Raw genomic sequence first — 14,601 nt, 5'->3', positions numbered from 1 at the left:
GGGCGGGGGAGGGGAAGGCGGCAGGGCGCGCGCGCGCACGTGTCCCGCGGCCCTTCCCGACGGCCGGGCCCCTCTCGCCGCAGGGTCACCAACGGGGGCAAGACCACCCTCACCCGCAAGCTGATGCAGGCCCTGCCCAACTGCAGCGTGGTGCACCAGGATGACTTCTTCAAGGTGAGGCGAGCGCCTGCCGGCCCGGCCCGCCGACGGGCGGCGGAGGGCGAGGGGTGACCCCCGCGTGCTTCCGCCCCGCTCTGCGCGGCGGCCGGCCCAGGGCCCGCGGCCTCCCCCTGCCCTCGGCCGCGGCTCCTCTGCAGCGTTGGCTGCGCTGGGCTGGCCGTGCCGCCGGCCCGCGCTGTCGCATGTCCCGATGACTTTCCGTTTTCTCTGGGTGCCGTACGGTGGGAAGATAGAGGAGCAGGCTACTTTATCTTAGCCTCGTTGCTACTGCTTTTTATCGCACGCCAAGAAACCTGGTGGAGGGTTAAGATTCCTCTTTGTAGCTTCAGGGTTCAGATCTTGAATCTTGCTTTGAAATGGGTATCGAGCTTCCCAGCAGGTGTGCTGACCAAGCGGTTTTTTTCTTGTCACTGTTTCAGCCCCAAGATGAAATAGAAGTTGAAGATGGGTTTAAACAGTATGATGGTAAGCCTTTGCTACGCTGTTATCAAAGTGCAACTCAAAAACTTGGATTATTTTGATCCTTTATGTGTGCTTTCTTTTGTACTGACTCTATTACTAGATGATACTTGATTACTGCTTAATGATAGTTGTCTTGATTTGTCTTAGTGATTAGTGCATTAGATATGGAAGCTATGATGAGTACCATAAACGCCTGGATAAAAAACCCAGTCAAATTTGAACGTTCTCATGGGATTAACAACACTCTGGATGTCCCGATCTTACAAGATAAGGAGGGAGGAGACAAAACAATCCACATTCTTATTGTTGAAGGCTTCCTACTTTACACCTACAGGTAACTGAGTGTGACTTCACATATTTTGATTTTTACGTTGTAGGCAAACCTCCAAGGGAATAAAAAGACCTGTTCTAAACCAAGAGTTAGCAGCTAGTATTGACTGCTGGCGAGTTCAGGTGTCACAAGTCTGAAGATAGCTCTAGATACAGGAAATTAATGTAGTTTTACTTTTCCATTTCTTGCTACTAATCAAACAGTCTAGCTGCAACCAAACGTGTATCTTTTTCAGGCCACTGATTGATGTATTCCACCATCGATTTTTTCTTTCCATTCCATATGAAGAGTGTAAAAGGAGAAGAAGGTAAGTTTGTCTTTTGAAGTTCCCTTGCTAGCCCAGTAACGTCTTACTCCGTTCAAGACTTTGCTCCTCTAAAGCTTTTAGATAAGAAAGGATAAACACTAATGTAGCTGTTGTTAGTAGACTGTAGCTTCCTTCACCAAACCAACCCAGAAGCTTCCTGCCAAGCTGTTGTGTATGTGAGACTGATGCTCAGTTTCAGCACAGATCTTTCAATAGACTTTTTCCCCTTCTGATTTTCCAATGATATTGTTCCCAGATCTCAAACTATCCCGGGGTTTTATCTTTGGCTGTATTGTTGTACACGTACACTGTTCTGAACACAAATGAAACATGTTACACTTGAAAAAGTTGCGTTTCCAAGAAATAAGCAGTCAACTGTTTTACCCAAGTTCTGCTAAAGCTTTAAGAGAAGGCTATTTGTCACTGTTAAGATCAGTCCATCTTAGGAATCCTTTCTGCATCTTGAACACTTTGGACCCGCACATCAAATTGCAACTTTTTGGGGGTATCTTTATGCTTGCAGCTTATGCTGAATACTGACTTTTGGTAAACTCAGAAACTGCATTGGAGGCAACAGGCTCAGGCTAGTGTGTAGAGAAACTGAATGAACTGTCATTTCTCTAAACTGTAATTAGGCTACTCTTGAATAACAATGTCTTAATTTATAGTTCAAGGAATTACACTGTACCGGATCCACCTGGATTGTTTGATGGCCACGTTTGGCCTATGTATGTAAAGCACAGGAAGATAATGGAAGATCTTGGAGTTGATGTGGGTAAGTCTTTAATGACAAAAGCACTTCCGAAAGATTGCTTTATGAGAGTGCTTTTCAAACCTGGGATATACATACTGGTTAAGTGCATGAGAGGAGTTGAAGCAGGTGGATGGAGTATATTTCTCTGATACCAGTCAAGTTCGTGCTCTTTAAATTGGAATCTGGCAGGCTTACAGAAACATTCAATTATAGCTCTCTTATTTTACTTTCTTACTTTAAGTGCACTTGAATGGAACAAAATCAAAGGAGGAGCTGTTTAATGATGTGTATGGACAGATCCAGAATAAGATTGAAGAATTACTTGACATGCAGGTACGTGTTCATGCTTAACTGCAACTCAAAGGCAACCCTTTTAAAGGCTATGTTTAACAAGCATGAAGCTGTAACTTGAAATATGTTCCGGTATATCTTTCTGTTTAGAAATAAGCTGCTGCTGGTGATTCTTGTCAGTGAAGATGATTCCTGTTTGCTCTGCGCTGCCTGCCTGACTGCCACTAAAGTTCCAGCTTCTGTGAAGACTCTCAACTCTTATATTTGACTTTGTTCGTATGGTCATAATTAAAAAGCACTTCCCCCTTGTCTGTCATCTTAATTTGTGCTTCAGCCTAGTATGTGGCCTCAGATGATCTCAAGTGTTCTCCCACTCTCCAGTCTATGGGGAATTCTTTTCACTATGTTCTTAACCTGTGAGAGTAAAACACTATAGCAGAACTGAAGCAGCACAACTAGCTTATGTACATATACTGCTTTGGGTTCTTTCAATAACTTGCTTGAATTTCTATAATCTAATTAGGCAGTAAGTATGCTTCTTGACGCAGAAATTAGGATTGATTTTGCTTTTCAAAAAATGAGAGAACAATAGGAGCTTTTCAGGCCATTTTACTAGCATTGAATTATTCTGTTAAATCCAGTGCATGCATTGATTGTGGATGTAGACAATTCTGTTTAGAGTCAGGGAGAAAATTTTACATATACAACAGCTTTAAAATTATTGATTTCTCTAGAAGATTTCGATAGTGTTCTGTAGCTTAATGCACATTCAAACTCCTGTGTATGTACAGAAGTGGTTAAAGGCCTTGGTTTACATAGAACAGCAGTAAAAGAGCATATGAAGGCTTAATGACTCGCAAAAAATAGTGAATTTAGAAGAAAAGATTGATTTAAAAAAAAAATCAGTACTATATGGTCCAACAGGGAAGATACGCATGGATCCATTGTGAGACCAGTCCTTTTTCTTCAAAAGGGTTTGACCAACACTGAGAACCAGTAGTTACTTCAAGCCCAGATGCATTAGCTTCCTGACAGGAGCTGGTCCTCCCCAGTATCCCCTAGAAATGGAAAGAAGTTGCATGAAGTTTTCTGTATGTACTATTAAAGTAGGGTTTAGGGAGAGTGTTTTCGCCTTACTCCCATAAGAGACCATACTTGCTAAGAGATGAATGTTAGGGGTCCGTTTTGGAAAATTATCTTTGCTTCAGTGAGGTTTTCAATAGGGCAAGGGCTGCTCTTCTGTGCAATTCAACTCTATTCTGGTTGAACAAATGAACCCCTGTTAATAGCAAAGTGCGCCAAATCCTCAGAAAGTCCAGGTCTTAGTCATGACTAAGGATGCGCTTCATTTGCTCCTACTCATATTAAGGAACTAAGCCAGAACAGGTGTCTCTACCTGGCTTTTTTCTGAATGATCACAGCAGCTCTGCCTGCTCAGAATTTAAATACTTACTTAAGTAGTGCATTCCAATAGAGAAAAGGCATCATATCAGCTTTCATATGGTACATGGTTACTCTCTCCTTGCTCTGGTCAATGGGAAAGGTCTCCAAAGGCTGAGCATTGTAGTCAAATTCTGCCAGAATCACCTTGTTGTAGCCTGTTACTAGCGGGCAGGAAGTATATCCATCATACTGCAATGAAGAATACCCCCTTTTCATTAATCTGAATAAGGTGTAAATGCTGAGGTATTACAAGCCATATTGTTAATATTCATGTTTCAAAATAAGTTACTGGGAGGTTTCTGTTTGTAGCATTAATACCAGGGAGTGTGGAAGGCTACTAAGCCAATTACGGTTTAATAACCATAATACTAAGCCATTTTATTTCAAACAGACTGTAGATTTGGTTAACAATGCTTAAATTAGAACTAACCTAGAACAAGAGGGCTTTGTGTCATTAATTGCTGGTTATTGTAACCAGCAGAATAGATGATCAGTAGATAAGGATGAGAGCTGGTGCTGGCTTTAACAGTCAGTATATAAATGGGATCTTGAATCTAGTTGTGAGAATTTCCAGAGGATTGCAGCAGTATGGATGATGATACTCAGGTTAGTAGCCCAAGGAATATTAGTTCAGAAGCCATATGTAAAATGAAAGCCAAGTCCCAAAGAGAAATTTGAACGTAGCTGTAGGCTTAACATCTTCTGTAGTACAAAACCTTCAATTTAACTCCTTAAAAGATCGTGTTCTGTACAGAGGAGGCATGTTTAACATTGTACAGGTCTATCAAGTTGGCAAGGGTTTTCCTGGAGTAGGGATTATACTAGTCAACGGTTTTACTGTAAAAGTCATCTGCATTAGTGAAGAACCCAGACTCATCAGCCTTTAAACTTCTTTCAACTCAGAAGTCAGGGAATTAAATAGATAGTATTTTTAATGGCAGTATAGAGAATATGAATTGTGCAACGCAATTACTATCATGATATACAGTATTTAGCCACTTAGCACCCCAACTGCTGATGCAAAGCCCTTCCTGCCTTCCAGTTCACATGGTTTAGCTGCTTGCAAGACATCCTGCATAACAATGCAAAAAACATTCAAGGTAACTTTTCTCTAAGATAAGATCTGTAGGTACCTTTTTAGTTGGCAACTGGTTCTTCATTACCAGGGAAATAGTTTTATCAAGCACTCCAGACTGGGCAGCTACATAAGAAAGAAAAAAAAAAGAAAAAAGAGAAAAAGTGTATTAAGGCTTTGTTTCAGGCAGCAATTATTGTCATCACTAGAGCAAACACTAGTAGCCAGGCATTTTGTTGGACAATTCAGCTGTAATTGAAGTTACAATGTCAAATCAGTTTGGGAAGTTTACAGTCCCAGCTAAGGAAAAAAAAAAAAAAATTGGAATAATGCTTTAGCCTCACTGTTTCCAACATGCTAAAGCTTAATGAAACTTGAGCTGTATGTTTTTAGCTTATGCCCACTCTCCTATCCTAAATTATACTTGCTCAGTCTTCCCAAACACTATGATTCTGGGACAGTGAAGTTTTGTTTCATTTTGAGTGCTGCAAGGAAAGTATTCTAGACCTATTTGCTGAACAGTTGACTATACCGTTCTTCAAGTTATGCCAATAACATACTGTATAGCCTTTCTTTTTTTCCACACTCTTAGTTGCTTTTTTTTCAGTTGTCAGACCATATGCCTAAAGTGGTTTTATATTGGACCCTATGCCTACAAGTACGGAACATGTGATCCTTCAGTAGTGACTTATCAGTTAGCTGACACATACACATGAGCTACTGAGATAGAGCAGAAAGTTTTGTTACTGAATGATGACGGAATGCAAGAGTATTACACTCATTTTATGCCATTCTGTGAACACAGAAAATAGCATTAGCTCATCTGTGAGGCATTTGGAACAAGAGAGCTGTGAGTTAATGGCATCAGCGTGGTCTGTAGCTAATTAGTTGGCCCAGGAGACTTACATCTTTTTGAAAGCTGGAAATAATTGAAGTCAAGACCTCAGAAGTAACAAACTAAACAAGAAGCTTACTGTCACTCTCAAACTTTTCATTACACACACAAACACACATGTGTAAGTTTACCTACGGCTGCAGCAGTTTTTGATGTTGGAAGGTTGGTGCAGTCTCCAATACCAAATACATTAGGATACTTTTTGTGTTGTAGAGTTTCCTTATCTACATCCACCCAGCCCACTTCATCTGAGACAGGACTGTTGATGAGTACATCAGGTGGCCCCATTGGGGGTGTGACATGAAGCATTTCATACTAGACAGAAAGAAAAGGCACTCAATGGCTAGTTTATCAGAGCAAGTCATACATACCTGTGTTGATATAAGGCAACAAGCACAGTGTGGAGAGGGGTTTTCTTGGTTGGTTTGGTGGTTGTGTTTAAAAAAAAACAAAACGAAACAAAACCAAGTATATAGAATGAAAATTTGCTCTCAAATTTGAAGTGTATCCTTCTGTTAACATGAACCTTATCAGATACCTCCATTTAGACTGGCATAAAAGCAATTTGCCTTCCTGCGTGTACATGGGAGACATTCCCAAATTACACTAACGAGGCATACAGGACTCTAGGCATGGTTTATGAAATACTTTTTTCCTTCTCTCCACCTTAGTTTCAAACTTTTTAACCTTCTGCTGAAGTTAGAGGTGGTACTCTAAGGAGGAAACAGCAGTATACAACGAAGCAAACGTTATGTTATTGCAGTGTGGCAGTTATGTTACAGTATACGAGGAAAAGAAATAAAACCAAACTAGAGGTCTGAAAGCTCCTGACCTGATGAACTTCAGTCACTCCAGGTTTGTCCAAGTTTTCAAACACAGCTTCCTGCTTGTCTGCTCGAACTTCTACAAGGTTGCGCTTATAGTTAACAGTAATATTCCTTTCCTTTATTATTTCAAGCAATGCATCAGCATACTTCTTAACACCAAAAATGACACCAAGTGAAGTGTTGAACATTATGTTTGCTTTGGAACGTTTTCCTGTCTGCACAGAGAGATCAAATTAGCCTTTTCTACTAAGAAACTATGACAAGCTAGCAGAGACAAGAGAACTATGCTGCACTACTGAAGAGTTGACAGTACTATTAATGCAGTTCAACTATTAATGAAGTATTAACACTAGAACTCTTGACGTACAGCTATTTCACACCATGTTAGATGCTAGACAAGATAATCTTTGCCCTTTCTGAGTGAGGTACTGAAGACACCCCACACAAATTGCTAGTGAGAAGAGGTGGCTGCAGTTCACTGAGGAACTGCTGTATGCAGGTTAAGCACTTATAGCAGCTTAGCATTATATAGCTTTCTGAAACCCTCACTTCTATGCATTATTCAGATACTGGCCTAGTAGATAGCTCATGATACTTAAACACATATGAAGCCTGACACTTCCACTTGAAGTTGTCTTTTGTTTCCACTAAGCTTGCTTTAACAGCCTGGCTGAGACTCCTCCTCATGCCGAGAAAGTGCACCACAAGGGGGAAGCATAGGCACTTCTCAGAATAGCAGAAAGACAAATGGCAACAGGTATTAAGTACTTAAAGCAACAAGAATTACTTAATTCCAGCCAGCGTTATTTTAGCATACCACCTAAAGTTATAAATTAGGCTGAGAACAGTTGGATCTGTAGCTCACCAGAAGCAGGGTAAGCAGTTGTTTCCTTATGGATTCTGAATTCTACAAGTTTCTCCAGTATTGAATATATGCTAAATATTTATGTACAATTCAGTTAGCTTCACTTATTATACATTAATAATAGAAAAAGCAACTCGGTCACTTTAATTTAATAATCCTGAGTCACATTCCTCTCCTGCGGTTTTTGTTCTAAAGAGAATATGAACGCCTTAGAACAAGCCTTCCTTCCAACTGTGGGAACAAGCACTGGCAGAGAAAGTAGAATACTTACTTTCCTCCAGTAGGCCTCTGATAAATACATGATCTTCTGAGGAGCCCCTGCACACTTCACTGGTGTATTGGGAAAAGTGAAGATAGCATTTCCTTCGTTGAAATCTTGTAAAGCTTTCCATGTTTTCTCTACCGTATGAACTGAATAATTGGAACCTATTTTAGGGTGATGAAAACCCTCAGGCAAGCCTTTGATCTAAGAAAATGAAATTAAAGTACAGATGGCAAAAATTTTGTCATCATCACCAAGTATTAAATGTAGACTTGAAAAATAGCTATTTAAGAAGACTCTAGCAAAAAGAAAGCCCATACATACTTGCTAGTTGGCATTTTTGAAAATAAGCCTAGCAATCAAACATATTTCCATTAGAATTTAGTAGATGATTTAGTAGATGTAACATTTACTGAAATGACTCTGGTCTGCAACATCTGTCGCATAAGTGTTCAGTGCAGACCTAGATCCAAGTTTTTGTAGACTAGTGCATGAAATTCAGGGTAAGAATATATAAAGTCACTGCCACATCATCATAAGTAAAAATCATGTAAAAAAAAAAAAAGGTGTTATGAACATTTATAAGCTTAACGAAACTCTTCAGTAGTCGGATTACAGATACCTGTACTTCTTAGGGTTATTTTGTTTTAACTCGAACTGTCTCCAATAATTATTTCCCTACTACTCCTACTACGCCTGAGCATCTGCTTTTGAGAAAGGGAGTTGTCCCCATTTCAGAATAATGGATTGCAGAAGTTCTGTGAGAAAACAGACTCATGTTACATGCACTGCAATGTGTTTGGGACATTACAGTCCACACCAGGAAGTATACTGTTGGTGAAGACAAGTAAGAGAAACCATCCCTCTTTTCAAACTGGCCACTTTCATTTTAAAGCCATATGAATCTGTTACTATGAATTTTATTCACTACAGAGTAATAGTGATTAACTGTATCACATGGCTTCTACTTACTGAATACTGAATTTAGTTTTATCAGGTTGTACTGAAGAGAGATATATGAAGACTGAGAGGGTCACTGAACACAATGCAACTCTTCATTCCACAGACCTAACCACCAGAGTTTATCTGGTGTGACTATAGTTAACTAAGATGAATTCTTGGTTTCCAGATACCTTGGAAGCTTTTCAAAGAGATACTCAAATATATTATCAGGTACTACTACATCATATACAGGTCAGGTTAAAACCACAAGAACCAAATCACTCAAACATCTTGCCTTTGTGTTTTCCTCCTTCTACGTATCACTAGGCTCATTCTTGTGCCATAAAATGGTATTAACATTTTCCTCTGAGCACCACTGTATAAAGTGTACAGGAAGCCTAATAGATGGGAAGGACCCCAGGGCCTGTTTAAGCACAAGCATGGTAACCCAGCTGGTTCCTTTTGAAGTGCATCCTTTAAGAAAGGTGAGGGTGGGTCAAATTAATTCTGCAGGACAGATTTTACTGACTGCTGTGTATTCCTCACTTCTGTTTACATTAGAGATGCTCTGGACTACAGCCAGCATACCTTATTATTTCATTATTACAGACTGCCTTTAAGTTCTGGATTTAACTTGCTGCCCCATCTTCTGATACTGCCACAGAGATGGAACAAAGCTGTCTTAAAAGACCTTCCCAAGGGTAATTTGGGTTATTACATAGAGATCTGTGGAAGGAATAAAGTCATTAGGCTGTCTTCTGGCTCTTTAATTCGTATTAGCATTCAATATCTTGCAGTAAAAAAAGTGTATGGAAAAGCCATTTACTTTAGTGAATCACAAGGGTACGTAATGCCATTAAAACTAGTAAAAACATGGTAACTGTAAAACAAATACCTTTTCATAATGCAGACTAATCCCAAGAGCAATTATCAGATACTTGTAAGATACCTGTTGTGTAAGGGAAAAAAGTATTTTAGACAAAACCCAAACCCCAAAATTACCTCAAAGCAAATTTAAGTTGCCTGAGAGCTACAGAGTCATAAGGGAAGGACATGGAGGGTGCATTAGTAACGTAAATGTTAAGCTCTAAGAATAATTTATAGTTAAAATGCTAACTGCATTATGAGTTATACACACAGCCTTGCTATACATAAAACCAAGTGTCTGGAGCAAGATATTCTATCTTTTGTGTTCAGTTCACTATAAACAGGGAAAAGACTTATGATAATGATATTTTAAGTTGATGTTATTCTAACCTAGTTATCTACAACAAATTTTTATTAGGAACAGATTTTAGGATCAAGTACTTCTCATAAGACTAGGGGAATTTCCTGGCCTCCTAGATGCTGGAGGAAGGTCTTGCTCAATAGGCATTTCCAAGGGCATCTGCAGGAAATGGACAGACAACTCATGACATAGGATAAGAAACTAATAAGAATAACTTCTGTTTTGTTTGTTTGTTTTTTACATTATTACCTTAATATCATTCTCCAGCCAGACGCAGTTCTTATCTGGATCCAATGCTGTAACTCGAGATTTGATCCACTCAACACCTTTGGGCATTACACTTCCTGTTGGACGCGCAGAAGTTGCCAGCTGCTTTGCACCACCACCAACGAGGGTCCACAGTGGCTGATAGTAATGAGTCTGAAAGAAACGTTCAAATGGATGTTTAAGAACTGTTTAAAGGGACTTTAAGATGAAGGCACATCACTCCACATAGGAAGCAATGTGCTCTTAACATTGTGTTATTCTTAACAAAAGAAGCTGCATAATAAGAATTTTGCATGACAAAGCTGGAGGGATGCATGCACCTCTATCATGGAGCAACAAATTTCTTGCAAAGCCTTCTAAAAGATGGCTAGTTGGCTTCCTCTCCACGCTTAGAAACACGTGGGGTTGGAAAAGGGTGAGAATCAGACCAATCTGGTCACACCTGTAAAACGCTTGTTCTTTTCAACGCTTTACAGTCAAGGAAGACTTACCTTACTAGGCTCAACAACAGCCACGTTTCCTGCCCCCACTTTCCTCTTCATCCGAGCGCTCATGGTGATTCCACCAGCGCCTCCACCCAACACAAGTACTTCATAATAATCCTTGGCAGCACACCTGGCTGCTGTGTGTAAGCCGAAGGAGCTCATCTTCTGCATTCCCGGTTTCCGCAGCCGTACACCAGTACGGAGACAGGAACAGGAAGACACTACTCCAACTGCTGACATCTTTCAGTAAGTGGGAAGCTATAAGATAAGGAAAGGCACTAGTAACAATTACAGAATGTAGAATTTATATTTATTTATATGCCTGGATGAGTATTCAGGGCAAGGATTAGAACACTAAACTTTTGTTGCAGCTAAACCACTAATTTACAAATGCATTGTAATCAATTTGGGGGGGGGTATATCATGGCCTCCACCAGGAAACTGAAATTTCATAGAACCAAATGAATTCTAACAAAACATAAGAACGTTTTCTGGTTATTGTGGCAGGAAAGTGTATCTGATCCTATAGCACAGCCAATGCATATTCTGTAACTCCAGCTATAATACTACAATCCTGGGGAGGAGTGCCACAAAAAGGAACAAGAATTTGCTAGGCGTTGTAGATCACTGAAATACTGAACAAGGTAGTTGTGTGAACATACTGAGTGCCTTTCCACTAACTGTAATGTGTCAGCCAAACACATCATTACATTTGTATTTTAATGTTAGGATGTACCAGCACAAACGCACACATCAGACATACCCCTTCTTGCTGCCTCGCAGGGATGCAAGCCATTAGGGTAAGCATGCCAAGTTCTATGGTGCTTTGAGCAAGGGCATGTGTATTAGTCTATTCTTGCAGGAGAAGTAGTGAGCCCTAAGCTTGATAGGAAAACAAAGTTCCGTGAAACAAGAGTTTACGTCTTCCTAGATGTGGAATCTTTGAGTATAGCCAAAACACTTAGTTCTCTATCCATGGTCACCTCTTAGCTTTTACATCAGCAAAGTAGCTGGAAAGAAAGGTCAGAAACCTACTTATCCTTGCTACAGCTGCACCCCGTCGCCTGACAAGCGAGAGCCAGAACCCTAAAGCGTGATATATCCCAACAACTGTAGCACTGGATTTGCAATTGTGTTACCTAGAAGACAGTCAGGGCTAACCCATGTTTCCCTCCCTCTGCTGGAGTGAACAAGAGCTTCTCCTGTTTTAAATCCATTGGTTTGCACATGCTGAATATCAGTTTTTAGCTTTTCAATGATAAAACAGGTATAAACTCATTTTAGTTCAGTTCCTTATTGCCACGTTGCCAATAAAGACTGAGTAAGCATTATAACAGCAACTTACGACAAGACTGTCCTATGTTCTATACCTGCTCCCTTTTGTTTAATTTCTTGAGTCATCAGGCAAGAACTCCAGCTTTTTCACTTTAAAAGGGTAGAACTCATTTATGGTATTTACAGGCGGGAGTTTGAAAACTAAACTAGAAACCTTCAATATTTTAAAGAAAATCTTCCAAGGTCAGCTTCAAAAATTCTCCAATTGAGATTCATTCTGCACCTTCATGTGCTATCCTCATCGCCGTGTACCCCAAATTCTTTATGAAGTCCCATTATTAATCCCTACAGTACAATTAATTTGGGACAGAGAGGGAAAATCTCAGAGGTGTCCACTGTAGAAACAATCATTTTGTTTTACAGGAAGTTTCCAAGATGCAGACATATTCTTCCCATCCCCTTCCCCATTCAAAATAAAAACACCCAACTCTAGAATAAGTTAGTTTCAAATAACTTAGTTTCACTTTAGAAGGCTGTTTATCATCTGTCTAGTGCAGGCAGTTATTTAAAGATGTGGAAAGACCACTCAAGCAAGGGGAGGAAGTTGTTCTAGCCCTAGAAATAAAAGTTACCCGATGGAGATGTGTCCTGCTTTCTCCAAGTCAGAGAGAGATGAATGGTGAAGAGTAAGTTTTGCAACTTCTGTTTGTGAAACAGTTTTAAGAGGGACATCCTGTTTCCGGAAGTTCATGAACACAGGATATTGCTTTGGGTTTTATTAAACACACAGAACAGGCACAGCGGCCTACTGGTTGACAACACACAGCATGTCTGGACCAAGAGAACAAGACTTCATTTTTGTAATGCTAACGAAGGAACAATTATCCTCTCTAACAAAACAGATTTTGAAGTAAGCATGCTTATAAGCACACACAAGATGTGTCTTAACTAAGAGCAGCCTAACTGATGAGAATGCAGTATTATGTTGCTTCGAAGTTGCTTCAAAGTATACAGAAACGAACAATCTGAAGTGTCATTTGTAGACAGCTGTTTTAAAAAGAACAGCAAAATTCTTCATATTAAACTCTCAAGTTAGCAGCTGTACGACTGAGTCAGTCAACAACACATCAGCCCTCTGCTTTGGACACTGGAGATAAAGGAACAGAGGAATTACAGAACAAAAATGAAGGTAAAGGGGAAAATTTGTAATTAGCCTCCTGAACTGAGCTGAAATTTTAAGCTAATATCCTCTTAAGAGATTGAGAAAACAAACCATAAAGAACTATCTTCATTAAGCTGTACTTAAAAAACAAATAAGTGACATTTCTACAAGCATCACTGAGGAAATGAATTGGTTACCAACTTTTTTTTTAAAACTTTTATTTAAAGAAGCACTTTGCTGAAAATAGGCTTATTAGGTAATGCATTACAATTTGATATTTTTGTGTATTCTAACCAATTCCAATCTCTATCCAAGAAAATAGCAGATTCAACAGAATAAGTGTGCCTCAGCCAGTTCTGTGCAGAACCCAAACCAGAGCAGCTGAAATCCACCTAACTGCATTCATTACACTTTTTGCTATAACCTACCATCCAGCCTACAAACAGGCTCAAAGTGTAAAAGTTATCTTTGGCTACAGTTCTCCACGTATTAATGGCCACAAGTAACTAAAATCAACCTCTATGCAATAAATACACGGACAACAAAAATACAATGCTGACAAATCACAAGAGAGTGGTTAATTACAAGCACCAAAATTCAACCTCTTCTCACATGCACTTATTAGGTCCACCAGCTGATCTAACATGGAAGGCACTTAGTCACAATTAATTCTGCAGTATTACCCACGTAGAGGAGGTATCACAGAACAGGTACATCCTCAGACCCAAGGGAGACACGCAGAATACCAACTGCTACAAGCCATTCTCTTGTCAGGTCTATAGATTCACATCCAGTAGACAAGCCTTGAGACACACAACTAGTGCCTAGAAGAAACATTTAACTGAACTGTGCCACAGAGGCACTGCGGACGACTACACGTTCTTCCTTTCTGGAGTATCTATCGCATGCTTAGCTCCCAAGACTGACTACTTCACTGAGCCTGTTTGTGAACAATCTGCTGCAGGGAGTGAGAACAAATGAAGCTGGAGAAGTCTTACTAGCAAGAGTAAAGATCATTGCAACTATCCTCTTAACAGTTGGCCACGGATTAGCAGTTCAAATACTCCACCCATGCACAAACACTCGGCAGCTCCAGTGTGCTAACACGGCAGGCAGCAGTTTTTCACCCCGCTGCAAAGCCTGCAGGCCGTGCCTATCGACCTCACGACAGCGGAACTGTTCCGGCCTCCGAGCCAGCCGCCCAGCGGGTCGAGGCGCACGGGTCTGGCTGTGGCCCGACTCGGACACCCCGCGGCACCAGGGGCAGCAAACACAGCCCTGGCAGGTGCTGCCTTTCGGTAAACCCAGCTCCGCACCCACGGTGAGGTACTGCGCACCTCGGCGCCTGCTGCTGCCGGGGTCGCCCCAGTTCTGAAGGGCAATGGCTGTGGGTGCCGCAAAGGACGCGCGAGGCCCCTGCTGCACCCCGCTTCTCCTCGCCCATCCCCGAGGCCCGAGGTACCCCGTCCTGCAGGAAACCCCAAAGCAGGGGTGCTTCCCTCGGCCGCGCTCAGCCAGGCCACCGCTGCCGCCGCAGAGCCCGCAGGCTG

At 40.9% G+C, this 14,601-nt stretch overlaps 2 protein-coding genes across 8 annotated transcripts in view; one reads left to right on the top strand and one right to left on the bottom strand.

Annotated features, from left to right (window-relative positions):
- Nucleotides 1-24: 24 nt before the first annotated feature.
- Nucleotides 25-3,180, top strand: LOC104834512 (nicotinamide riboside kinase 2-like). Its single transcript, XM_010571900.1, has 7 exons — nt 25-174; nt 600-645; nt 790-976; nt 1,209-1,280; nt 1,949-2,055; nt 2,276-2,367; nt 2,476-3,180. Exons 1-7 carry the CDS (start codon nt 124-126, stop codon nt 2,479-2,481), a joined length of 561 nt encoding a protein of 186 aa, XP_010570202.1. The 5' UTR covers nt 25-123; the 3' UTR covers nt 2,482-3,180.
- A 55-nt stretch (nt 3,181-3,235) lies between these two features.
- SQRDL (sulfide quinone reductase-like (yeast)) overlaps nt 3,236-14,601 on the bottom strand; it is an 18,213-nt gene continuing 6,847 nt past the window's right edge. For 2 of the 7 annotated variants that reach the window (XM_010571892.1, XM_010571893.1), the window contains exons 2-10: nt 10,621-10,872; nt 10,112-10,282; nt 9,530-9,583; nt 7,702-7,896; nt 6,571-6,780; nt 5,870-6,053; nt 4,902-4,969; nt 3,779-3,957; nt 3,236-3,383 (exon numbers count right to left, since the gene is read on the bottom strand). In XM_010571892.1, coding sequence (XP_010570194.1) covers nt 3,326-3,383; nt 3,779-3,957; nt 4,902-4,969; nt 5,870-6,053; nt 6,571-6,780; nt 7,702-7,896; nt 9,530-9,583; nt 10,112-10,282; nt 10,621-10,854 — 1,353 coding nt within the window. In that variant the 5' untranslated portion in view covers nt 10,855-10,872 and the 3' untranslated portion in view covers nt 3,236-3,325. The other 5 variants (XM_010571895.1, XM_010571894.1, XM_010571891.1 and 2 more) reach the window with 5 other exon arrangements.

Source organism: Haliaeetus leucocephalus, unplaced genomic scaffold (genome assembly GCF_000737465.1).
Source record: "Haliaeetus leucocephalus isolate CR32 unplaced genomic scaffold, Haliaeetus_leucocephalus-4.0 Scaffold339, whole genome shotgun sequence".
Taxonomy (NCBI): domain Eukaryota; kingdom Metazoa; phylum Chordata; class Aves; order Accipitriformes; family Accipitridae; genus Haliaeetus; species Haliaeetus leucocephalus.
This window is presented reverse-complemented; position numbering and strand designations above follow the sequence as displayed.